General features: G+C 40.6%; 3 protein-coding genes across 4 annotated transcripts; 2 read left to right on the forward strand and 1 right to left on the reverse strand.

The window, feature by feature from the left end:
- Positions 1–13,057: 13,057 nt before the first annotated feature.
- LOC111966553 (DNA fragmentation factor subunit beta) lies at positions 13,058–16,946 on the forward strand. Its single transcript, XM_023991294.2, has 7 exons — positions 13,058–13,232; positions 13,381–13,507; positions 14,516–14,701; positions 14,857–14,936; positions 15,117–15,290; positions 15,492–15,592; positions 15,761–16,946. Exons 1-7 carry the CDS (start codon positions 13,071–13,073, stop codon positions 15,963–15,965), a joined length of 1,035 nt encoding a protein of 344 aa, XP_023847062.1. The 5' UTR covers positions 13,058–13,070; the 3' UTR covers positions 15,966–16,946.
- Positions 16,947–19,297: 2,351 nt separating this feature from the next.
- On the reverse strand, positions 19,298–22,723 carry LOC111966558 (UPF0688 protein C1orf174). Of its 2 annotated transcripts, XM_023991299.2 has the most exons (5): positions 22,294–22,723; positions 21,881–21,968; positions 21,137–21,274; positions 20,675–21,046; positions 19,298–20,557 (listed from the first exon to the last, which is right to left on the reverse strand). In XM_023991299.2, exons 3-5 carry the CDS (start codon positions 21,167–21,169, stop codon positions 20,420–20,422), a joined length of 543 nt encoding a protein of 180 aa, XP_023847067.1. In that variant the 5' UTR covers positions 21,170–21,274; positions 21,881–21,968; positions 22,294–22,723; the 3' UTR covers positions 19,298–20,419. The 2 variants fall into 2 exon arrangements, with proteins under 2 accessions (XP_023847067.1, XP_070300615.1); XM_070444514.1 differs by lacking the exon at positions 21,137–21,274 and having other exon boundaries at positions 22,294–22,716.
- Positions 22,724–23,107: 384 nt separating this feature from the next.
- Positions 23,108–25,722, forward strand: LOC111966557 (UDP-GlcNAc:betaGal beta-1,3-N-acetylglucosaminyltransferase 7-like). The gene has a single exon (XM_023991298.2). The coding sequence runs from the start codon at positions 23,983–23,985 to the stop codon at positions 25,228–25,230; it is 1,248 nt and encodes a 415-aa protein (XP_023847066.1). The 5' UTR covers positions 23,108–23,982; the 3' UTR covers positions 25,231–25,722.
- Positions 25,723–25,861: the final 139 nt, after the last annotated feature.

Genomic DNA, 25,861 nt, shown 5'->3' on the forward strand with positions numbered 1-25,861 from the left:
TGGCAGCCAAAGCTAGTTCAAGTCACTACTCTAGCACAGGGACATGGGATTAGTGCTCACAGAAAGTAGTTTCATTTTTTATTGAACCTTTATTTAACTGGGCAAGTCAGTTAAGAACAAATGCTTATTTACAGTGACGGCCTACACCGGCCAAACCCGGACGACGCTGGGCCAATTGTGCGCTGCCCTATGGGACTCCCAATCACGGCCATCTGGTTACGCTTGAACCTGTTGTTATACTATACAAGCTAACTAATACTTTTTTTTACATAAGGCTCAGGCATTATGTCTATGTCTTAGGCTAGATTTACTAAATTACTTTTAATCAGTGCCTTTGCTTCTGGCTATGCGCGCCTTGGAATAAACGACACACGCAGAGGATGAGACGCCGTACACCTCGTCCAATTCTCCCTTGTACCCATAGGGTGAACTGGTGATAAACTGCCAGCCTGAATGCTCTGCAAACAAAATCATGAGAAAAGTTAGTCTGATACCTAAACCAAATCACAATGTATTTATAATGACCACGTTTGAATGAGATTTCATGAATCATGATGCTGTCTGCGATTCCAACTCTGGTCGTCTAATCTAAAAGTGAATGTGTTACCAACGCGCCAAACAGCGCTGATGATAAACATCGTTATAGGATATATATATATAAAATTACAGGATACATAGAGATAATATATATATAAATAAACATAGCAAAAAAAGAAACTCATCCTCTCATTGTCAACTGCATTTATTTTCAACAAACTTAACATGTGTAAATATTTGTATGAACATACAAAACAAGATTCAACAAAAGACATAAACTGAACAAGTTCCACTGACATGTTACTAACAGAAATAGAATAATGTGTCCTTGAACAAATGGGGGGTCAAAATCAAAAGTAACAGTCAGTATCTGATGTGGCCACCAGCTGACTTAAGTACTGCAGTGCGTCTCCTCCTCATGGACTGCACCAGATTTGCCAGTTCTTGCTGTGAGATGTTACCCCACTCTTCCACCAAGGCACCTGCAAGTTCCCGGACATTTCTGGGGGGTGGCCCTAGCCCTCACCCTCCGATCCAACAGGTCCCAGACGTGCTCAATGGAATTGAGATCCGGGCTCTTCGCTGGCCATGGCAGAACACTGACATTCCTGTCTTGCAGGAAATCACACACAGAATGAGCAGTATGGCTGGTGGCATTGTCATGCTGGAGGGTCATGTCAGGATGAGCCTGCAGGAAGGGTACCACATGAGGGAGGAGGATGTCTTCCCTGTAATGCACAGCGTTGAGATTGCCTGCAATGACAACAAGCTCAGTCCGATGATGCTGTGACACACCGCCCCAGACAATGACTGACCCTCCACCTCCAAATCGATCCCGCTCCAGAGTACAGGCCTCGGTGTAACACTCATTCCTTCGACGATAAACATGAATCCGACCATCACCCCTGGTGAGACAAAACCGTGACTCGTCAGTGAAGAGCACTTTTGCCAATCCTGTCTCGTCCAGCGACGGTGGGTTTGTGCCCATAGGCGACGTTGTTGCCGGTGATGTCTGGTGAGGACCTGCCTTACAACAGGACTACAAGCCCTCAGTCCAGCCTCTCTCAGCCAGTCTGAGCACTGATGGAGGGATTGTGTGTTCCTGGTGTAACTTGGGCAGTTGTTGTTGCCATCCTGTACCTGTCCCACAGGTGTGATGTTCGGATGTACCGATCCTGTGCAGGTGTTGTTACACGTGGTCTGCCACTGCGAGGACGATCAGCTGTCCGTCCTGTCTACCTGTAGCGCTGTCTTAGGCTTCTCACAGTACGGACATTGCAATTTATTTCCCTTGCCACATCTGCGGTCCTCATGCCTCCTGGCAGCATGCCTAAGGCACGTTCACGCAGATGAGCAGGGACCCTGAGCATCTTTCTTTTTATGTTTTTCAGAGTCAGTAGAAAGGCCTCTTTAGTGTCCTAAGTTTTCATAACTGTGACCTTAATTGCCTACCGTCTGTAAGCGTCTTAACAACCTTTCCACAGGTGCATGTTCATTATTTGTTTATGGTTCATAGAAAAATCATGGGAAACAATGAAGATCCGTGAAGTTATTTGTATTTTTACTAATTATCTTTGAAAGACAGGGTCCTGAAAAAGGGACATTTCTTTTTTTGCTGAGTTTATATAGAGCACCTACCCACTACTGATATTAACAAACAATTTATAATCAAGCTAAATTTCACAAATGATTTAACTGGAATATCAGCTGCTGACTGGTCGAGTAACCACTTCTGCCAGGAAATCCTTCATAAGGATTAGTGACACTAAATACATCGCCATCCAGACAGACTGACAGGAACCTCTGACTGGATATAATACAGCCATCATTCGCTGGGATTTTGTGCTGTATCGCCACCATCTCTCTACAACATACTCATACTCTAGCTAGCCATTACTTGGCAGCATCCCCACTCACACCAGTTTGTGGTTGCAGTCCAAAAACTTAAAACACACACCCTACATCCTCTGCCCTCAAATTAAGTGGACACTTCTGATGACGTGTCATGACGTCTGACGAGTATACACTTGAAGGGCAAGGGAGGGAATGATTTTTAAAATGGACCGCCCTTGCCCGGAAATTCATCATTCATTCATCCCGCGATGATTGTGTTTTCAGCCACCAGCACCTTGTGGGTGCTTTATATGCGCTACAGTCAATTATGATTGCATGTCTACTTATATTAACTATATAATTGAGGAGAGGCCAAGATGGCGGCTTGAACAGACGCTTTTTTACAGAGTTCCGCACCAAACTTCAGAAAGATTGTGAGAAAAAAAACAAGTTTACAGTCATTACTATTACTGTCTTTATTTGTTCAAGATATAAGAACTTTCCTGTGACTGGAATAATAATTGGATAATTTATTTTGACATGTCCATGCGAAGTCGTGACAAATAAAGGAAGAAGCTAGCTGTTCTATTGCTAATCAACAAGAGAGAAACGTGCTTACAGACAACTGCCATAACAACGCTTGCCCTATGGATAATATCATGCTTTCGAATGCTGTTGAAGATGACGAGATCCCCTCTTTACCGGTTACTCTGTGCAAACCTCCACCCTCCAAAAAACCCAACATGAACTCTGACATCGTGGCTACCTTCTCCTTAATCATCAACTCCAGGTCTGACGCCATTGAGAAAATGGTAGGCATGAACACCATGGTTATCGAAGGCTTGAAAAAGACTGGACTTTGCATGTGGTGAAATCAAGGATGTGAAAACGAGAGTGGCAAAAGTTGAAAAAAGTGTGGAAAAGGTGGAAAAGAATAACAATGTCTACCATAGACGTCTCACTGATCTGGAACAATACACAAGAAGAACCTGAGACTGTACGGCGTGCCAGAGGTGGAGAATGAAGATGTGCGACGAGAGGCTATCCGCATCTGCCAAGAAGTTATGCCTGCAGAGATGAACAAAGTTGGTGATACCATTAACGTTGCGCATCGCCTCAGCAAGAAGCAACAGCAAAACGATTCAAGACCAAGGGGTATCATCATCCTCTTCACTGCCAGATTCTACAGGGATGCTGTCTGGAAAGCTGCTAGGAAGAACGCCTTCCTTCAGAGCCATGGTATGCGTTTCGCCGAGCATCTCAGCCCGGAGGACATAGAAAGAAGGAACAAGTTGTGGCCAACGATCAAGAAAGCACGAAATAAGGGAAAGGCTGCTTACTTCGTCGGAGGACGAGGCTTCATCAACATTTCAGAAATCCATATTCCTCCCTTGTATCTCACCCGAAGGAACAGATTGATGGTTTCAGCCATGGTATTCTCATTTTCCTTGTACTGATTAACGTTACCTAACAAGCATCAGGTGACTATTTTTCAGAATACTCAGGTACCTCAATGTATTAGTTTGTTCTTGTATGACCAGACCAGAAGGCCTATTATGTTTACAAACTTACGAAGAAGACTGGAAGTTGTATTTACTGTTTTAAAGGGCATACAGGTCTGCTCTGACTTTACACGGTTATTGTTCCATTTAGTTATTAATACTTATTTCCAAGTGAAAAAGGTCTTAGGAACCTGTATATGTAAAACATTTTTTATTCAATTTTTTTTATGATCAATTAAAATAGTAGGTACCCTTTTATTTAAATTATTATTTTGTATTTTATTTCTCAGAATAGTTCTTACACTAAAGATGGTTTTTAGTCTCTCTTACTACAGAAAACCCTTGGTTTAGTCTTAACATAATTTTCTGTTCAGTTGAATTTCAAAAGCCGGATAACAACTAGCTCAGAGTTTATGGTATAAGCTATTTTAACTTTAAGTTGACTTAAATGGTGCAGATCTCGGTTCCTTATCGTTTACGTTCACTGCTCCTACGTCTTTGACTCATCCTACAGTTTATACTTTCATGTAATCTTTGTGGTTTTGTCTTTGTAGTTTATCTTAATGCTAGGGGGTTACAAAACAATGTGAAGCGCAAGGCCTTGTTTTTATTTGCTAAACAACTTCGAACAGATTTTTGCTTTTTTCAAAAGTCTCACTCAATTTCTGCTGATTCCAACTTCTGGAGGTCACAGTGGGGCAACGATATTTGGCTTTCCCATGGATCTGAATGCTCCGCTGGTATCACTACAATGAAAAATACCTTTGGTGGTAATATTCTACACTCGGAAGGTGACCCTTTTGGTCACTTTATTTGTCTTGTGATCAGTTACAATGACATTACGCTCATTACTGTAAACTCCTACAACACCAAACATGAGAATGATGAGTTGCTTGAATCTATAGAGAAACATATACTTCATTGGTTATCTAAATTTCCCAATTCGTTATTATTGATAGGAGGGGACTTTAACATTACTATAGATAATTCAACTGATAGATGCCCCCCAGGTAGACCAACCAATCAGAATTTGGGTTTAATACTTTTTATGGAAAAGTTTGATCTTACTGATATATGGAGAGAGCGTTTTCTGGCCGACAGATCATTCACTTGGAGTAACAAAACAGGTTCCAGACAGTCCAGAATAGATTTTTGGCTAATATCCAAATGTATTGATAGTGTGTTACTACAAATATCTGTACTACTCCCCTCACAGACCATAGGGCCATTTACATTGATATCAAAATATTTACCCCTGATACCAACCTTGGTAGAGCATCCTACTGGAAGCTAAATAGCTCGTTATTAAATAATGATATAGTTAAGATTGAGGTTAAAGATCAGCTTTCACACTTTTGGGATGGCTTGTGAAGAAAAATCTTATTGCAAGAATAGGGAGCTCTTTAAATTTGAGGTGTCTAAATACCTTAGAAAATATGGTAGTAATCTTGCTAAGACCAGAAGAGCTGAGGAGGAAAGGGTGATCATTAAGATAACTTTCTGGATAATATATATATAGAGATTCAATAAACTGGATAATATATATAGATTAAAAGCAGAAAGAGCCTTTATTAGATCTAGGAAAAAAAGGATTGAGGAGGGAGAACAGAATTCATCCTATTTCTTTAGACTTGAGAAATTTCACTCTACAAATAACACTATCCATAAATTAAACGTTGATGGTGTTATTACAGATGACCAGAAATGAATCGCTAAATACTGTAGCAATTTTTACAGGAAATGGTATAGCTCTACGTACTGTCAGGAATCCACAGATATGTTTTTTGCCTCACTGAATAATGTTCACTCTGTCAGTGATACAGAATCTAAACAGTGTGATGAACCCATCAAAGTTGAAGAGTTGCATCTTTTTTTGGCATTGTATTAATGTAAGGAAACTGTGGCAAGACATCAGTAGATTTATAACTAAACAAATTTATGATGATTTTACTGCTTGGATTCTTTACCTACGATAGAAATAAGATGACACAATTGTATGTAATTAACATTAATTTCATTATTCTTTTGGACAAATTTCATTCACAAATGTAAATTTACAAACAAAACACCACATTTTCTTACATCACAAAAATACATTTTACTATATTTGAAGACAATTAAATACTCCACTAACAAAAAAGCTGTTAGAATTATAATTGTATGTATGTCCCTTAAGGTTATTGTGTAATGTGATATTGTACCCCCTAGCCCAATTGTCCTTTGTATATTATTTATATATTCCTGTGTTCCCACATGTGTACTTCCTGTATTGATTTGTTGATGATAAAAAATAAATACAAAAAACTACATATATATTTTTTTACCTTTATTTAACTAGGCAAGTCAGAGCAAATTATTATTTTCAATGACAGCCTAGGAATAGCCTTGCTCAGGGACAGAAAGGCAGATTTTTACCTTGTCAGCTCGGGGATTTGATCTTGCAACCTTTTGGTTACTAGTCCAACGCTCTAACTAGGCTACCTGCCACCCATATAGTTATTAATATACGCCTACTGTATGATAGCTAGCAAATGAATTAGCTAACTAACTTTAGCCTGCCTAGCTGCAACTTCTGAAGAAGGAACATTTTTAATTTCTACAATTTCCAAAAGTTAACCAGACAAAAACATCATTACTTTACGAGACGTTTGTACCGCCATGTGCATCAGTAGCAACCTTTTTACTTACACTTGTATGTTGACTTCTCCATTGGTGTTGTTTGTAAGTTTTGGCTGACTTTTCTTAGCGGATGTACAATCGTCGTGAATTGAACTGTGGGGAGTTTCAGGCCCCGGAGTGAACATAATTCTACACTCACAAACTCGACTAAAAACGAGGGCTGAGGGGCTTGTTGTAAACTTCCCTTGCTTGGTTAATCATTTGGACCGCCCGCCAAGATGGTGACGGGGATTCCCCCAAGGGCATAACGCGAGGGTAAATTGACGAGGGTGTGTCTTTTGAGTTGAACTGAACGAAGTTATTCTTCTATGATATCATGGTCCGCAAACAAATGTTTAAAGTGCATGCCGCCACCTACTGTGTTGGAATGTACTATCAACCATGATCTGCCAAATTCTGTACTACCATGAAAATAAAATTCAAAACCAAATAAATCCTTAATTTCTACCACACCAAAGAAACTCCCTAACCTCATTAAGCTTTATGTACATCATGCTGAAACACTCCACCCTTGAGTCGTATTGATAACCTTACCAATAAAAGCTATGAAGTCAACTTAATTAATTATCAAAGTGTCCATTGACACCACACATTCATGAGCACAATATTTCTTAAGGCCTCGAAACCATGCCAGACCCGACAGTAGGTCCACTTACTACAGGTACATCCATGTAAGTTTAATCAGTCGGCACTGTAGATCAACCAATCTGTTTTACTGCCTCCGAAACTGACTGTGTTCGTGCTAACGTTTTCTTCTTTAAGGTTTTATGGCAGACTACATCTAGTGGTGTATTGCCACCACCTACGGGGTTGTTCATGCAAAAAAAAATATGTTTAGAATTTAAGTGTTTTTAAATATGATGTAGTTTGTTGATTAAAAATGACCAACCAAACATATAAAAAATGTTTATATAATTATAAAAAAATAAATAATAATACAGCAGTTGTCGGGTTATGCATAAAGTAGGCAATTTGAGTAACGGGAGTACCCTACGGCTGTACCAAAGATGTTTTATATCTAACTCAAGATAGACCAGAGCCTGTCATTTCCAAAGGGAGCAAATTAATCATAGTGGGCAGAAAAAGCAAGGAGGTGGACAGAGCCAAGCACAAGCTAGTGAGATCCTATTGGCGCGTTCATACTCTGTGAGTGCGCGTGTGCAATAACTCAATTTGCCCTTGCGCTTCTTCTAAATAACGCTTCTTTTTTTTTACTTTGGCAAAGGGTAAAGTCTATAAAACGTAGTCCACTCTGTTTGCTACAGATTTTACTTTTGGAAACAGAAAAACTGTATGGATATCAAATGTTTAATCGATAAGAAAATTAGCAGTGTGTCGACCAAATATCATCTCGCTCCATCTTCTCACACTGCCGGCCACCTGACTTCCTCTCATCACCATATTTGATAGTGAGTGGAAACGCAAACCGGATGCTTCAAATTTATACATCCGGTAAAATATCTGGCTCATTGTTCAATCTGTGGCTGTACCCTACTCGGTGGCGTGGTCACGTTAAACCTTGTAACACCATTATTGATATAATGTTCATATTTGAAGATTGCCAAAAGAACAGTCTCTTTGGAAAATGAAAGGAGTGACAGAGAGTGGAATGTAATAGCTGAACAGAGACGGCAACCAGGCTACTTTTTATCTGCATCTGCCTCAGGATATTTTAAGCAGCCGTGACAGTTTATAATTTAGAAGTCAACTGTGTGCACGTGCTGTTCTGAAACACTAGATAGCAGTATATTGCACACTGCCCACAAAACGAGGTGGAAACTGAGCTGCACTTCCTAACCTCCTGCCAAATGTATGGCCATATTAGAGACACATATTTCCTTCAGATTACACCAGACCCACAAAGATTTCGAAAACAAATCCAATGTTGAGAAATTCCCGTATCTATAAGGTGAAATACCACAGTGTGCCATATTTGTGACTTGTTGCCACAGGACAAGGGCAACCAGTGAAGAACAAACACCAATGTAAATACAACCCATATTTAGTTTTTAAACTTTGTTTCCATTGAACATGCCATACAAATAAAGGCATTTCAATTAATTATATGAAGAGTGCCTTGGTCCTCCTTTCGTTTTGATGACCAATTTAACCCTTTAACCAAAGAGCACCTTCTGTCTACCAAAATGTACTATCGTACAGTCGTGGCAAAAAGTTTTGAGAATGACACAAATATTAATTTCCACAAAGTTTGCTGCTTCAGTGTCTTTAGATATTTTTGTCAGATGTTACTATGGAATACTGAAGTATAATTACAAACATTTCATAAGTGTCACAGGCTTTTATTGACAATTACATGAAGTTGATGCAAAGAGTCAATATTTGCAGTGTTGACCCTTCTTTTTCAAGACCTCTGCAATCCGCCCTGGCATGCTGTCAATTAACTTCTGGGCCACAACCTGACTGATGGCAGCCCATTCTTGCATAATCAATACTTGGAGTTTGTCAGAATTTGTGGGCTTTTGTTTGTCCGCCCGCCTCTTGAGGATTGACCACAAGTTCTCAATGGGATTAAGGTCTGGGGAGTTTCCTGGCCATGGACCCAAAATATCGATGTTTTGTTCCCCGATCCACATAGTTATCACTTTTGCCTTATGGCAAGGTGCTCCATCATGCTGGAAAAGGCATTGTTTGTCACCAAACTGTTCCTGGATGGTTGGGAGAAGTTGCTTTCGGAGGATGTGTTGGTACCATTCTTTATTTATGGCTGTGTTCTTAGGCAAAATTGTGAGTGAGCCCACTCCCCTGGCTGAGAAGCAACACCACACATGAATGGTCTCAGGATGCTTTACTGTTGGCATGACACAGGACTGATGGTAGCGCTCACCTTGTCTTCTCCGGACAAGCTTTTTTCCGGATGCCCCAAACAATCGGAAAGGGGATTCATCAGAGAAAATTACTTTACCCCAGTCCTCAACAGTCCAATCCCTGTACCTTTTGCAGAATATCAGTCTGTCCCTGATGTTTTTCCTGGAGAGAAGTGGCTTCTTTGCTGCCCTTCTTGAGACCAGGCCATCCTCCAAAAGTCTTCGCCTCACTGTGCGTGCAGATGCACTCACACCTGCCTGCTGCCATTCCTGAGCAAGCTCTGTACTGGTGGTGTCCCAATCCCGCAGCTGAATCAACTTTAGGAGACGGTCCTGGCGCTTGCTGGACTTTCTTGGGCGCCCTGAAGCCTTCTTCACAACAATTGAACAGCTCTCCTTGAAGTTCTGGATGATCCGATAAATGGTTGATTTAGGTGCAATCTTACTGGCAGCAATATCCTTGCCTGTGAAGCCCTTTTTGTGCAAAGCAATGATGACGGCACGTGTTTCCTTGCAGGTAACCATGGTTGACAGAGAAAGAACACGGATTCCAAGCACCACCCTCCTTTTGAAGCTTCCAGTCTGTTATTCGAACTCAATCAGCATGACAGAGTGATCTCCAGCCTTGTCCTTGTCAACACTCACACCTGTGTTAACRAGAGAATCACTGACATGGTGTCAGCTGGTCCTTTTGTGGCAGGGCTGAAATGCAGTGGAAATGTTTTTTGGGGATTCAGTTCATTTGCATGGCAAAGAGGGACTTTGCAATTAATTGCAATTCATCTGATCACTCTTCATAACATTCTGGAGTATATGCAAATTGCCATCATACAAACTGAGGCAGCAGACTTTGTGAAAATAATATTTTTGTCATTCTCAAAACTTTTGGCCACGACTGTATACCTTAGCAGCGCTTCCCTTCCTTCTTTTTTCTACAACCATATTTGTTTTTTTATTTTCCCTTTTGTACTTTAGMTATTTGTACATCGTTATAGCACTGTACGTAGCCATAATATGACATTTCAAATGTCTCTATTCCTTTGAAACTTTTGTGAGTGTAATGTTGACTGATCATTTTTGATTGTTTGTTTATTTCACTTTTGTTTATTATCTATTTAACTTACTTTGGCAATGTAAACATACACTACATGAACAAAAGTAAGTGGACACCTGCTCGTTGAACATTTCATTCCAAATTCATGGGCATTAAAATTTAGTTTGTCCCCCCCTTTGCTGCTATAAAAGCCACCACTCTTTTGGGAAGGCTTTCCACAAGATGTTGGAATTGCTGTGGGGACTTGCTTCCATTCAGCCACAAAAGCAATTGTGAGGTCGGGCACTAATGTTGGGCGATTAGGCCTGGCTCGCAGTCGGCATTCCAATTCATCCCAAAGGTGTTCGATGGGGTTGAGGTCAGGGCTCTGTGCAGGCCAGTCATGTTCTTCCACACCGATCTCGACAAACCATTTCTATATGGACTTCGCTTTGTGCACAGGAGCATTGTCATTCTGAAACAAGAAAGGGCCTTCCCCAAACTGGTGCCACAAAGTTGGAAGCACAGAATCGTCTAGAATGTTATTGTACTCTATGCTGTAGTGTGTCCTTTCTTTGCATGTTTGGACAATGGTCTTCATAGAAGAAAAGGCACAATACACAAGCATTTTGCTACACCCGAAATAACATCTGCTAAACACGTGTATGTGACCAATACAATTTGATTTGATTTGCCTTGACTGGAACTACGAGGTCTAGCCCGAACCATGAAAAATAGCCACAAACCATTATTCCTCCTCCACCAAACTTTACAGTTGGCACTATTCATTGGGCAGGTAGCGTTCTCCTGGCATCCGCCAAACAGATTTGTCTGTCGGACTGCCAGATGGTAAACCTTGATTCATAAATCCAGAGAATGTGTTTCCACTTTTCAGAGTCCAATGGCGACAAGCTTTACACCACTCCAGCCGGCGATTGGCAATGGTGATTTTAGGCTTGTGTGCAGCTGCTCGGCAATGGAAACACATTTCATGAAGCTCCCGACGAACAGTTATTGTGCTGATGTTGCTTCCAGAGGCAGTTTGTGCTACGCACTCAGCGGTCCCGTTCTATGAGCTTGTGTGGCCTATCACTTTGCAGCTGAGCTGTTGTTGCTCCTAGATGTTTACACTTTACAATAAAAGCACTTACAGTTGACCAGGGCAGCTCTAGCAGGGCAGAAATTTGACGAACTGACTTGTTGGAAAGGTGGCATGCTATGACGGTGCCACATTGAAAGTCACTGAGTTCTTCAGTAAGGCCATTCTACTGCCAATGTTTGTCTATGGAGATTGCATGGCTGTGTGCTCAATTTTATACACCTGTCAGCAATGGGTGTTGCTGAAATAGCCGAATCCACTCATTTGAAGGGGTATCCCCATACTTTTGTATAAATGGTGTATGTTTCTAATGCTAATAAAGCTTTTGAATTKAAAATTGCATAAGAGACAAATGTTCTGAATGGACAACAGTAGTATCAAAAACTGGAACAAAAAGGAAATTGTCTAAAATTAGAGTGGAATATATGTGTGTGAATCATAATGAATCGCATCTTGTTGAGATGCGTTTGTTGAGTAAGGATGCATATGTGGGAAATCCATTTGAGGTGTCGAAAATGGTGAAGAATGCGCTTGGAAAAGTGGAGTCTGTCAGAGTGACCAGGAGTGGTGTTATTGTGATTAAATGTATTTCTGAAGAGCAGAGGAAGATTGCAGTGGGGCTCAGAAGAATCCGGACAACAGAAGTTTTGTGTTTTGAACTTCGGAGTAGAGCACCGGTCAACGGAGTCATCTCAGGGGTGACAACAGATGTTCAGGTTGAATACATGAAGAGAATTCCTGGTGTGATTGGTGCCTGGCGTCTGACCGCTGGGTGAATGGGGGAAAATAAGTAAGTCTGTTGGTCCTGTTGTTTTTTGATAAAGATTAAATACCTACGCATGTGAAGCTTGGTTATGTAAGATAAGCCGTAAGAGCTTTCGTCCCCAAACCACTGTAGTGTAAGACTTGTAAACGATTTGGCCATCTTTCAAGTGTGTGCAGACGAACAAAGTATACTGAAGAACGGTGTGTAGAAGGACGACGGTGTTGCAATTGTGGTGGGGATCAGGATCCTGAGTTCCTGAAGTGCCCTATAAGGGTGAAGGAGATTGAGATGGCAAAAGTTAGAGCTGTCAATCGAATATCCTATGCAGAGGCGATTAAAAGAATTGAGAAAACATGTGATGCTAGTGAAGAAATGGTAGTGGATACACCACAGCCTGTAGTAAATGTTTTCTGCCAGACAAAAGATACCCTGCGTGTTAAAAGGGTGGATTTTATTGCGTTCATTGCCACAGTTATAAACTATACACCACAAGTCTCAAAGAAGAAACTGGACATTATTGTGGCTGCGGCAGAAAAGTTTTCAGGACTTAAGGATTTTTCATCTGAAGACTTGCAACGGGTACTGGTGCCGGAAGACCCACCCTCCCAGGCTCCCCTGTGTAGTGACCAGATCGGTATAATTGTTTAAATGATGGTAATTTGTTACGTTTTTTGGGGAATCCTGTTTCCATCCGGAAATCACATTAAATTGTGTGATCGCCAATATACCATAGAAGAAGATTATTGGATAATTTTACATCCTGTCCAGTAGTAGGCAGTATGAGTCCTTTCTTTGCATGTTTTTGCACAATGGTCTTCATAGAAGAAAAGGCGCGATGTTTGGACTTTTCAGAAAAAACAAACTTGTCAAAATAAGAAGTCTGAATGAAACTACAAAATATGGGGTGGCTGCAACAAGTCTGAAAGAGCTTCTCAAAAAGGGGAGTAAACTTCTACAGGTACGATTTCGCCCAGTAGTTTAGCAATATTTAGCACATTCTACTGCTACCAGACCGAAACAGCAGGTCTAGATCTGCAATAAGGAAATGGCGATAGTGACAGTTACATTGTTCTTTTGTTGAAATTATGTGAATCCTTTTCTTATAGGTTCCACTCGTCGGTTCGCATATTTGCTTGTATGAAGATGGAACAGAATTGTCAGAGGACTATTTCCGAAGTCTTCCAGACAATGCTGAACTTGTCCTTCTTGCCATGGATGAGAGATGGAGCGGATGTGAGTTAAACATTGTAACTGACTGTAAAAAAACAGTTAAAACAAACAGTTGTTTGTTAGTTGTTTCCAACTAACCACCTCAGACTTGGTTGCATGCACATTAATATAATGATGAGACCTACTTTATGTAGCTGTGCATGGTAAATATATGATAACAATACTAATTTAAATATGCACTTCTTCAAATACTTTATGTAGGCAAATAATTGAGTTAATTGATTTGAAAAGGATGGATTAGCCATGCTTTCACTTGTAGGAAGAGCAGTTAACCACACTCACTAATGTATAGCTTAACTTTACCTGCCAGTGATGCCTGGTCTCATAGACTAGACGTAACATAGTAAATGTAAATCCGGGGTACCCAAATTAGTATGATATGTTTGGTATGGTTGCATAAGACAGAAGGTTACTTAAGCAAAAAGTAGGGTGGATAACGCGAACATCTAGCAACCTAAAGGTTGCGTGTTTGAACCTCATCATGGACAGCTTTAGCAACTTTGCGACTACCTTCTACTTTACAATTATTTAGCATGTTAGCTAACCCTTCCCCAAACCCAGTGTTTCCCAGACTTGGTCCTGGGAAACACTGCCCTAACCTTAACCCTTTAACCTAACTACTCATCTTGATTCTAACCCCTGACCTAGCTAACGTTAGCCACTTAGCCAATGTTAGCAACAACAAATTGGAATTAGAAACATATTGTACGAATTGCAATTTGTTACATACAGTATTAATATGAATTTTAATTCGTAAAATATCATACAAAATGGATGATGGACATCCACAAATTAATACATATCATAAGAAACGCAACATATCATACTAATTGGAGTGTTCCAGATTTACATTTACTATGTTACGTCTACCTCAGAGTCCAGGTTGGCCAGTTAGGCTGTCTGGGCTTCAAACCCAGTTGGTCACATTGGTGCCATGGCTTAGATGTGTAGCTAACAAAAGTTGTTCTGTGAATCAATTTAAATAACAGGTATGATTTGTTATTATTCCAGTTGTCTGTGACATAGGCCGGTTGCTGGACACCGACAGGAACTCAGATCTTCTGATTGATGCGGCTAAGGGGCTTCTCTCTGACGAGCGGTCTCCAAAGAGACGCAAACTCCTGGGGGAACTGCTGCTGCATTTGAAGGACAGCTCTGAGACTGAAAACAGAGAAGACGATGAAGACTGGTTCCAAGGTAAAAAAGTCCTCTATCTTGAGATGGAAATAAATCCTGCAGGAAACAATGTGATAGCCTAAAGCAAGATGGAGCAAAGTATAAGACACTTTTTATATTTAGCTGAAACAAACTGTGCCTTTTAAAGTTGCACTCTTCCATTTCTGTGCTTTCAGGAATTGATGTCAGATTTAAGACCAAATCGGCCTACATGAAGTACAACTGTGAGAGCAGGATTCGTGGATACATGAAGGAGGTAAAACTGTATTACTGATGCTTTGGTTTGACACTAAAAGTGGTTGGGACTGTCAAGAAGTGATCCTCAAGGAGTACCTCATTATAACAAATCTACTCCAAATTGTTATCTGCCCTTCTATTTCCTGAGGGGAAATAATATACTTAATCATGACTGATTTTATAGTTTGCTTATTCACAGGTGGATAGTTATGCTCAAACAATCCAAAAGCCTAAACTCAAGGCTGAATACAAGAAGAGTGCAGAGTCCTTGGTGATGCAGCTGAAGTCTGACAAGTACAATGGCTGCTACTTCAACAGGACAGAGAAGGAACTCAATCGACTATGCACCAAGGATGGATGGTTCTCCTGTCAGGTAACATTTATGAACCTGAAAGTGGCTAGTAATGCAGGATTTGACTAATAAAGCATAAACACAACATAATTAATTATGTGATGTACAATAGTAAGTCATGATGGAGATGTGAATGGTTACCAACAGTACCAGATCATGTTTGGCTCCATAGCATCCTGTCTTATAGCCTGTGTCCTTCCCCCATCCCTCTCCCTTCCTCAGGGTGCATTTGACCAGGATGAATGCATTTCCCTCCACTCCATCAACCCCTATGGCAACCGAGAGAGCAGGATTCTCTTTAGCACCTGGAACTTGGACCACAGGTGGGTTTAGTGAATAACGGTTATTAATATCATTCAGAATGTCAGGCTCACAATCGTGTTTGAAACAGTATTACAAAAAAGCTTGCTTAATTATCAATTGGAATGTTATGTATGTGTTATGTATGTCCTGTCGGTTATGGATCAAATCTGTAGAAATCTCTGTCCCAGGATTGAGAAGAAGAGGACGGTCATTCCTGCCCTGGTGGAAGCACTGCAGAACCGCAAGAGCAGCAACATAAACCTGGACTATTTTTATAAACTGCTGTTCACTCGGGAGAATCTAAAGCTGGTGCATATTGTATGCCACAAGAAAAGTGCCCATGACTTGCTGTGTGATAAAAGAAACATGTACAAATGGGGCAAACGAAAATGATTATAAAGGGAAAACGCTTTTTACATTTCAGGGCAGATGCTTTTTGTAGTGTTTGTTGGTTATTCTTAAATGGATAAAGTACAAGACTTATGACTACTGGTAAATTGAACTAAATGTAATTCTGGGCAGGGAACATTGTTTTCTGCTGCTCTCAGAACAGCTGATTTGTTGATCATTTTGTGCTAGTGATATTAAAAAGCACTCAATTATGAGCCACTGATTGGGTAGTAGTCAATGGGCCAATCCCAAATCGTCACCTTATCCCTGTGCATTCAGTGCAATTCAATGCTTGCTACATTGTGTGACGGTTTGTACTGAAAGACACGTGTCCCCAAAATGGTGCTCACCATGCTTCAACAGCATTTGAGGTAAATGTGTGCCCGTTTGGTGGTTGTGGCCTGATCAATATGGATGTGACTATTTAAAATTTGAAACACGTGAAGCACACACCATACAATCTTCTTCTGGACCGCCATAATCGCACTGTTCTTCAACTGGTCGTTCACTACCTTTTTCCGTTGAATTTAAAATGCAAAACACTGTTTTGTTGTACTGAAGGCCCCCCCTCTCCTATCAGATGTCAAGGTGGAGCTATTACCAGATTGATTACCCCTGTCAAATCCATTTTTTATTTTACCTTTATTTAACAAGGCAAGTCAGTTAAGAACAAATTATTATTTTCAATGACGGCCTAGGAACAGTGGGTTAACTGCCTTGTTCAGGGGCAGAATGACAGATTTGTACCTTGTCAGCTCAGGGATCTTGCAACCTTTCGGTTACTAGTCCAACACTCTAACCACTAGGCTACCCTGCCACCCCAATGCATAGAGAATGATTTGTTTGGACATTTTCATATATATATATATATATAATACTTTTAATGTGTTCTCAGATTATATTTGGATGTATAACGTGTATTCTAATTTCATTACTGTTTCCACGATAGTTGTGTGGGGGGAACCAATAAAGTATTGAAAGAGAGTTGTCTCAGGTTTGACTATATTGTTTTGGAGTCACGCAGATGTTATTACAGCAGAGCTGTTTACGGCCATAAGCAAACAGGAAGACGCTCATCCAGAGGCGGCGCTCCTAGAGGCCGGGGACTTTAATGCAGGGAAATTTAAATCGATTTTGCAAATCTGACCGTAATTATATCYTCCTTATTCCTGCTTACAATCAAAAACTAAAGCAGGAAGCACCAGTGACTCGGTCAATAAGAAAGTGGTCAGATGAAGCGGATGCTAAACTACAGGACTGTTTTCCTAGCACAGACTGGAATATGTTCCGGGATTCTTTCGATAGCATTGAGTACACCACATTAGTCACTGGCTTCATCAGTAAGTGCATCGATGACTTTGTCCCCACAGTGACCGTACGTACATACCCCAACCAGAAGCCATGGATTACAGGCATCATCCGCACTGAGCTAAAGGACCCGGAAGCTTGTAAGAGCAAAGCTTCAATACAGGACAAAGATTGAATCGTACTACACCGGCTCCGACACTCGTCGGATGTGGCAGGACTTGCAAACTATTACAGACTACAAAGGGAAGCACAGCCGCGAGCTGCCCAGTGACACGAGCATACCAGGCGAGCTAAATTACTTCTATGCTCACTTCGAGGTAAGTAACACTGAAACATGCATGAGAGCATCAGCTGTTCCGGACAACTGTGTGATCACGCTCTCTGTAAGAACACTAAAATATCATGCCTAATTGAATACCAACCCATAGCACTCACGTCTGTAGCCATAAAGTGCTTTGAAAGGCTGGCCATGGCTCACATCAACACCATTATCCCAGAAACCCTAGACCCACTCCAATTTGCATACCACCCCAACAGATCCACAGATGATGCAATCTCTGTTGCACTCAACACTGCCCTTTCCCATCTGGACAAAAGGAACACCTATTTGAGAATGCTATTCATTGACTGCAGCTCAGCATTCAACACCATAGTGCCCTCAAAGCTCATCACTAAGCTAAGGACCCTGGGACTAAACACCTCCCTCTGCAACTGGATCCTGGACTACCTGACGGGCCGCCCCCAGGTGGTAAAGGTAGGTAACAACACATCCGCCTCGCTGATCCTCAACACGGGTTGCCCCTCAGGGGTGCATGCTCAGTCCCCTCCTGTACTCCCTGTTCACCCATGACTGCATGGCCAGGCAAAACTCCAACACCATCATCAAGTTTGCAGATGACAACAGTGGTAGGCTTGATCACCGACAATGATGACACAGCCTAAGGGAGGAGGTCAGAGACCTGGCCGTGTGGTGCCAGGACAACCTCTCCCTCATCATGATGAAGACAAAGGAGATGATGGTGGACTACAGGAAATGGAAGACCGAGCACACCCCCATTCTCATTGACAGGGGCTGTAGTGGAGCAGGTTGATATCCACATCACCAACAAACTATCATGGTCCAAACACACTAAGACAGTCATGAAGAGGGCACAACAAAACCTATTCCCCATCAGGAGATTGAAAAGATTCGGCATGGGTCATCAGATCCTCAATAGGTTCTGCAGCTGCACCATCGAGAGCGTCTTGACTGGTTGCATCACTGCCTGGTATGGCAACTGCTCGGCCTCCGACTGGAAGGCACTACAGAGGGTAGTGGATATGGCCCAGTACATCACTGGGGCCAAGCTTTCTGCCATCAAGGACCTCTATACCAGGCGATGTCATTGGAAGGCCCTAAAAATTGTCCGACTCCAGCCACCCTAGTCATACTGTTCTCTCTGCCACTGCACGGAAAGCTGTAACAGAGCGCCAAGTCTAGGCCCAAAATGCTTCTACACCCAAGCCATAAGACTCCTGAACAGCTAATCAAAGGGCTACCCAGACCCCTCTTTTACCTCGACTAACTGTTGCCCTCGCACATTGACTCTGTACCGGTACCCCCTGTATATAGCCTCGCTATTGTTATTTTACTGCTGCTGTTTAATTATTTGTAACTTTTATTTTCTATTTAACACTTATTTTTCTTAAAACTTCTCAAAGCATTGTTGGTAAGTAAGCGTTTCACTAAGGTCTACACCTGTTTTATTTGGCGCATTTGACAAATACATTTTTATTTGAGATCTGATTGCAGCTCCATGGCCTGTAACCGTCATCAGATAATTATGTGATAAAGTTATGCTTTCATTTGGGCAAGTGTAAATGTGTTTGTACAGACACGGGTCATTGAAAATTCAAAAAAGTTTACTTGCTCCTTGTATTGGCATTGTAACATTACCTATGTTTAACTTCTACAATGATTTTTATTGTCGACATTTACAAAGTTGGCATTGAAAATATACTTAACAAAAATATAAAAAACATGCAACAATTTCAAAGATTTTACTGAGTAACAGTTCATATAAGGAAATCAGTCAATTGAAATAAATTCATGTCTAGTCACATGACTGGGCAGGTGTGCAGCCATGCCTACCCACTGGGGAGCCAGGCCCAGCCAATCAGAATGAGTTTCCATTACCCGTTTAGGCAAATTGCACTCATAAACAGGCAACAAGCCTTTATTCTCTCCCACCTATCGGTTTCATGTCTCAGGTAGTCCGAGAAAGCCAGAATGGATATAATGCAATAATTGACTAATATTGTGCCAACGTTTCACCACAGTCCATGCCACTGAAACTTCGCTCCTGCAGATCAGAAATAATTAAATGGTGGAATTTGCCAGCCAACCAATTGAAGAAATTGATTTTGCAAGCAGTAGGCATTTAGAATTAAATGTAGCTTATAGTTACATGATGACATCACTTTCCCCATGAACCTTCCAAAGTATTCTGCAATCATTTATTCCAAAAACACCATTTCCATCATTTGTCACAAAGAAAGTTTGAAGGAAAATCCCACCTGTCGGAACAGATAGAAATGTTGTAATTTATATGACTTATAAATGTATATCATATATATAGAATTTATAAATGTCTTCAGAAAGTGTTTCCTATTTCTGCCGTTTCCATTACACATCCCCATTTTTTGTCGCTACATTGCTTTTGTCTAATAAACCCGGGTCAATGGAAACCTGCCTAAAGACTACAAGATTTATATGTTTCATTCATTCAGTCGTGCTACTACATAGCAATATAAAAACGCCAAATAAAAAGATATTACTGTGCATACATACTGACAAGGCAACCAGTAACTTACTAAAAGACACATTCAATAAAAATATAACGAGTGCTTACCCTGTACCAATTAAACAATATATACACACTATAAACTATAGGTCCTGATAATTGAAAAGCAAGAAGTTACTTTGTTAGTGCAAATAGCTTTTTAAATATCAATACAAATTTAAAAACTTTGGGGTACATGCTGGCAAAAAGTTAACTTGATACCCTCGTTCCATTGAACAAATCCACTTTCCCAGGCTCGTCTGCCATTAGGCTAGTAAAAGGAGATTTTAATCCATCCCATTGATAGGATTTAGTTACTTCTATAAACTAAGTGCCACCTATGTCCTCTTGCTGCATGTCAGTGTAGCCCTCTTCTTCTTCACTGTCCTCTTTGGCGTAGTACTGTTGTCTCCGGTGCTCCCTCCTGCTGAAGTTCGAGGAGGCTGCAGATCTCTGTGGACAATCCTACAAGGCAAATGGAAATAACACTATTTGAAATTAGGCCACATACTCCAAACATCAGACCAGTATTTCACCCATCACACCAAGCACATTGGACTTCTTATAAAAATCTCCTCTCACCTGTACAACTTCCATGTTTCCAAAGAACTTTTCCACAGGAAGAACCTGGTTACTGTCATCATCAAGGAAGATACTCTTGTCAATCACAACACCCTCTTCAGTTTCGTCACCCTCCATATTCTCTGGTAACACATTTGTTCTGCGGTAATTCAACTCAAATCTCAGACCGTTCTCTTTACCCTCCCACAATTCATCCATGTCTGGTGGTGCGCCACACCGTGTCTTCTCATCCCATTTATAACCGTCACAGATGAGCCTCTCAGAAGTAGTTGTTGACTCCCTACAACCGCCAACCATACAGTCATTCAGGGGAATTTCGGTTTTTGAGTCTTCCATTTTCGTTTTTTTAACATCCATCTTCTTCACTGAACTCTATGAAGGCAAAACAGATTATTAAAAATACTAAAAGGCTTCTATAACACTGATGGACCAGCCATAATTTAACATGTAACGTAAACTCACCCCATTCTGTACAAATGTGCGTAACCGCGACATTCAAACGAGGCTGCAATGACAACGAATGGGACTGTAGTGACTGTGTTGGCATCAAAATCCAGGGTGTGAACTACGTTTCGATTCAGCGTTGATTGACATAATGGCCTAACAGTATTGGAGAAAAAAAGAAAAAAAAATGACCCCTCTGATGCTGTACGTTACATCGTGACGTGTGACTACGTAACGTCCAGCGCGCATTTGCAACTCATTTTGTGCCTTACAGCCTCTTTCCACCAGGGGTAGCCCTTCTCTCGAAGATTAAAATCATGCTGAACCATATACACTTGTAAGAAAACGTCATTATTTGTCTAAATTAATATAATTATTGCTAATATTAAACTAATATTTCATGACTATGGTGATTAGTTGGACAAATCGGGTGAAAAAAACTATTTTCACACAACATATTTCCCCCTTTCAAGATCACTTCGTGGCGTTGGCTCCCCACCCGCCATTTGTAAAAAGACGCGACGGAGCTCATTGCCTTGTTGAATTATGCAGAGATGGGCATCATGAAGGTCTCGTCATTAATTTAGTTGGAAAGGGGAGAACTTGTGTTTTACAATGGTATTTATATTACAGTTGATCTGGAAGTATTACGTTTAATGGGCGCAAAAATAAGGTCAATAAGGTCAATTGTACGGACCAAGGCGATGTACAAAAGTGAGTGAGTTTACGTTATCTAAACCGAGAACTAAAAACAACATTCACCTTATCTGAACTCTTCACCTTGAGGTTTAGGTCGCTTGAGGCAACAGCGCACTTCTCCTTTCACCGCTTCAAGTTGCTAACTCGACATCTGAAATGAGTTTACACATTTTGTTAATCAACACAGTTGCAGACATTAACTAGCTAAGTAACTAACACTTCTTAGCTGGCTACCGTAACCAACAGATAGTTAGCTAGCTAACTACTGCCCCGCTAGCTAACAGACTACCATTAGTTAGTCGATGAAAGAAGGACTAAACAGGATTCCCACAGACAAACAATTAAATCGCTTGCTAGGTAGAATTTTGTTTTGCTAGGTAGGACAATTTAATCGCTAGCTAAATACTGTTAAATAGTATATATTGTGGGAGGCTAACTAGCTAACGTTTGCTAGCTACTAACTCGAACAAACTCACCTGTTTCTTCCTCATTTTCGGAAGTTAGCTACATGTCAGTCACTGGATTGCAATCTTGTTAACAGTCGCTTTTGCACAAATTTCTGTGGACGTAGCTAGCTAATTCAACCAAAAGAAATGTCGTTCTAAATACAGGTTGTCAGCAAACGGTAAAATCGTCGTGATAAAAAGACAGCGTGTTGTTTTCTAATCCGAGTGGTGAATCGAGACAGCGTTCGAATTCTGAAAAATATAGCTACGTCTAGAAGTCACGTGCAGTTCAATCAGAGGTCGAGTTCTCTTTGATGTTGATTGATCAAGAAACAATTGATTCCTTGTGCCAGTCAATGGTGCCTACTAGCTACTGTTTGCCTTTGTTATTTCGACTAAAACTTGAGTGTCGTGTCTTACTGCACTAAATACATGTTTATACAGAGCATAAATAAGGTCGTTGTTTGAGGTGGAAAAACACGACACATTTGACAATTTCCAAAACCGACACACGGGGGTGGTAAAAGCTTGTAATGTATTTCCTCACACAGCCCCAAGGCACCGGTTTCCCCTTTAATCTGTGCTTGGGCGTCTAGAGTTACGCTGATTTTGTCCCTGTGGATCTCTCTTTCTCTTTGTGTGTATGTGTGTGATAAATATATTTTTGTGTTAATGGGTGATTGCTGCAAAACAAATGTACCCTATAATTTATAATTACGTTTTCTGAAGCTACGTTGATGGTAGCTAAGGGACTTAAGTTTAGTTCCTTAGCTACGTTGATGGGCAATTGTATGTAGGCTGTGATATTATAATGCATATAATAATGCACAATAACCTATTATATAATACAGTATTATTATCATTATAATACGACAATACACTGTATTGCTTGATGGCTGATAAATAAATAGCAGGTGCAATCAAATGGACAATATAGCCTCAGCCTTAGTTTTTCAAGTAGTTTATGCCATTAGATATCTAATTTAAAGCCTAAAATATGAGTGAGCCAACAGGAGACGCAGTCTAGTGAGCCACCTGTGATGTGAAATAAGAAAACTGCATATTGTCACAGATAGGTGAATTGGGGAGAGGAGAAAAAACCCAGTAAGCAAAATAATGTTGAAAATACGTATTTTTCTGACGTCGAAGTTAGGTTAATTTTAGGTTATGAATGAAAGTTCAAAATACATATTTTACGGAACGGACGAAATCTGAACCAAATATAGACATCTATGATTGGTTCGGACCGGATCAAAAATCAACAACCCGTGGCTGGTCCAGGCCACACCAAAAACATACCAAACAAAGAAGGCCGGTCTGGGCAGGACCCCCAAAAAATATGTACAAAAGAAGTCGGTCCATGCTTAGTGGGAACTGAGTAAGGGGAGAAGCTTGTAGGCAACAGTCACTTTTCAAGACCAGTCCACAATCTCATCGAACAAGTTTTTTTAGTATGATATAGCAGAGATTACTTTCCAAGAAATATAGATTCGTCTTTTTGTACGCTAAAGGAATAGCATGGTGGCGTCCAGCTACCTACTTTCAAGGTAGCTGGTCACGGGACAGTGAATAGACTCACTAAGATGTAGCCAAACTGTAATTTATGCGCAGCTTTCAATTTTTCAAAATTGACACTAATGAATGATGAGATGCTTTAACAATAGGGGTACCTATTCAATTTAAGGATTTCTTATTTATTACACGTTTTGCGCCATAGATATGGATATTTTTTTCAGGAGAAAGAGGGCATTGAAAACTCTCCTGAGCTTGTCTCTAGTTTTTGCGTCTTTATTGATGATCCAAAAGTTCAAGCTTGTGGATAACAGCATCAAGGATGATATGGAGGTTAAACGCATGGAAGACGCCGGTTGGTGTGGACCTGAGTGTGATTTCTACAAAGGAAAAGGCCTATTGAAAAGCAGTTTGGGAAACTACTCGCCGCCTGTTCTTGGTGATGATTTGGATGCGCCACGGGTGAAGGTGTCCAACGCTACTCTGGCTACTTGGGATGTACACGTTATGAACTGCAGTGAAGATTCAGCCGTGAGGAAAAATGATTGGTTTCGACGTTTGGATCCGAGGTTCCACCAATTTGTGTTACACAGACATTGTCGGTATTTCCCAATGTTAATAAATCACCCGGATAAATGCAGGAATGGAGACGTGCACTTGCTCATGGTTGTAAAATCCGTTATAGAGCAGCATGATAGGCGAGAGGCCGTGCGGAATACCTGGGGTAGGGAACAGGCAATTGATGGTAAGAGAATAAAAACGCTGTTTCTTCTAGGAAGCCCTACAAATGGTAAAGACACGAAAAACCTTCAAAAGTTGATTGAGTATGAGGACATTATATATGGAGACATTCTTCAATGGGATTTTATGGACACATTTTTCAACCTCACCTTGAAAGAGGTGAATTTTCTGAAATGGTTTGATATTCACTGCTCCAGTGCCAAGTTTATATTCAAAGGGGATGACGACGTTTTCGTGAATACAAAGAACTTACTGGAACTTATTAGTTTCAAGACTGAGGACCGCAAAGTGCTGAACTTATTTGTTGGGGACACCATATCCAAAGCCATCCCCATCAGAAACCATCAAAGTAAATACTACATCCCCAAAGAGCTGTTTGACAAACCGTACCCACCTTATGTTGGTGGTGGTGGGTTTTTAATGTCCTCACAATTAGCTCAGAGACTGTTTGTGGTTTCGGAGGACTTGGAGCTCTATCCCATTGATGATGTGTTTTTGGGAATGTGCCTCCAGAAGCTACACTTGACTCCAGAGATGCACATAGGTTTCAGGACATTTGGCATCATGAAACGCAGAGTGAGTCCAATGAACAGAGAACCTTGCTTTTTCAAAAACCTCATCGTAGTCCATAAATTGAGTGCTCAGGAGCTATTCAGGATGTGGAGTGTAGTGGAAAATAAGGAGCTGGTTTGTGCCAAAAACACTGCACCATGATTGTCCAGTGTGACAAAGGTTATGCAACAAATATTGTTAAATTGTTAATTGTAATATGTGTATGTAGGCCTAGTAGGACACACTGATGTCACTAAAATATCCAACTAAGAAAGACAATGTGAAAAGAATGACATTCTTTCATTCTCACTGACCTGTTTAATGTTTCACTTTTGTAATGTTTATTGTAATGTCAATAGGTAGGAAAACAAAATTAGTAAGTGTACATGACTTATGTCTATACAAAATTAACCACTTTTTCAGCAAACTGTAAATATATGGCAGCATTTAACACTGAAAAGCTTTTTTCATGCCAGTTTAGTGCCTTTGATTTTTGAGATTAGGGATGTTTTAGTAACTAAAAAGGATACATAAAAATATAATTTAGTAAATGTTTGCCATAGATTCTAGAACAAATATTTAATGACATTTTAAGTCACAACTAGTTTTTGTGTTGATGTTTAACAGATTCATTAAATATGTATTGTTATATCAGTGTTTTAATGTGGCTGAGTGCTGGGTAAGAGTTGAGGGCTTCTGGGTGGATAACAGATACTGTAATTGTTGGTGTCAAATATTGCAACAGGTGTCTTTGAAATACATATTTGGCATCTCAAACTCACCAGAGTAAGAG

Source organism: Salvelinus sp. IW2-2015, linkage group LG7 (assembly GCF_002910315.2).
Source record: "Salvelinus sp. IW2-2015 linkage group LG7, ASM291031v2, whole genome shotgun sequence".
Lineage (NCBI taxonomy): Eukaryota > Metazoa > Chordata > Actinopteri > Salmoniformes > Salmonidae > Salvelinus > Salvelinus sp. IW2-2015.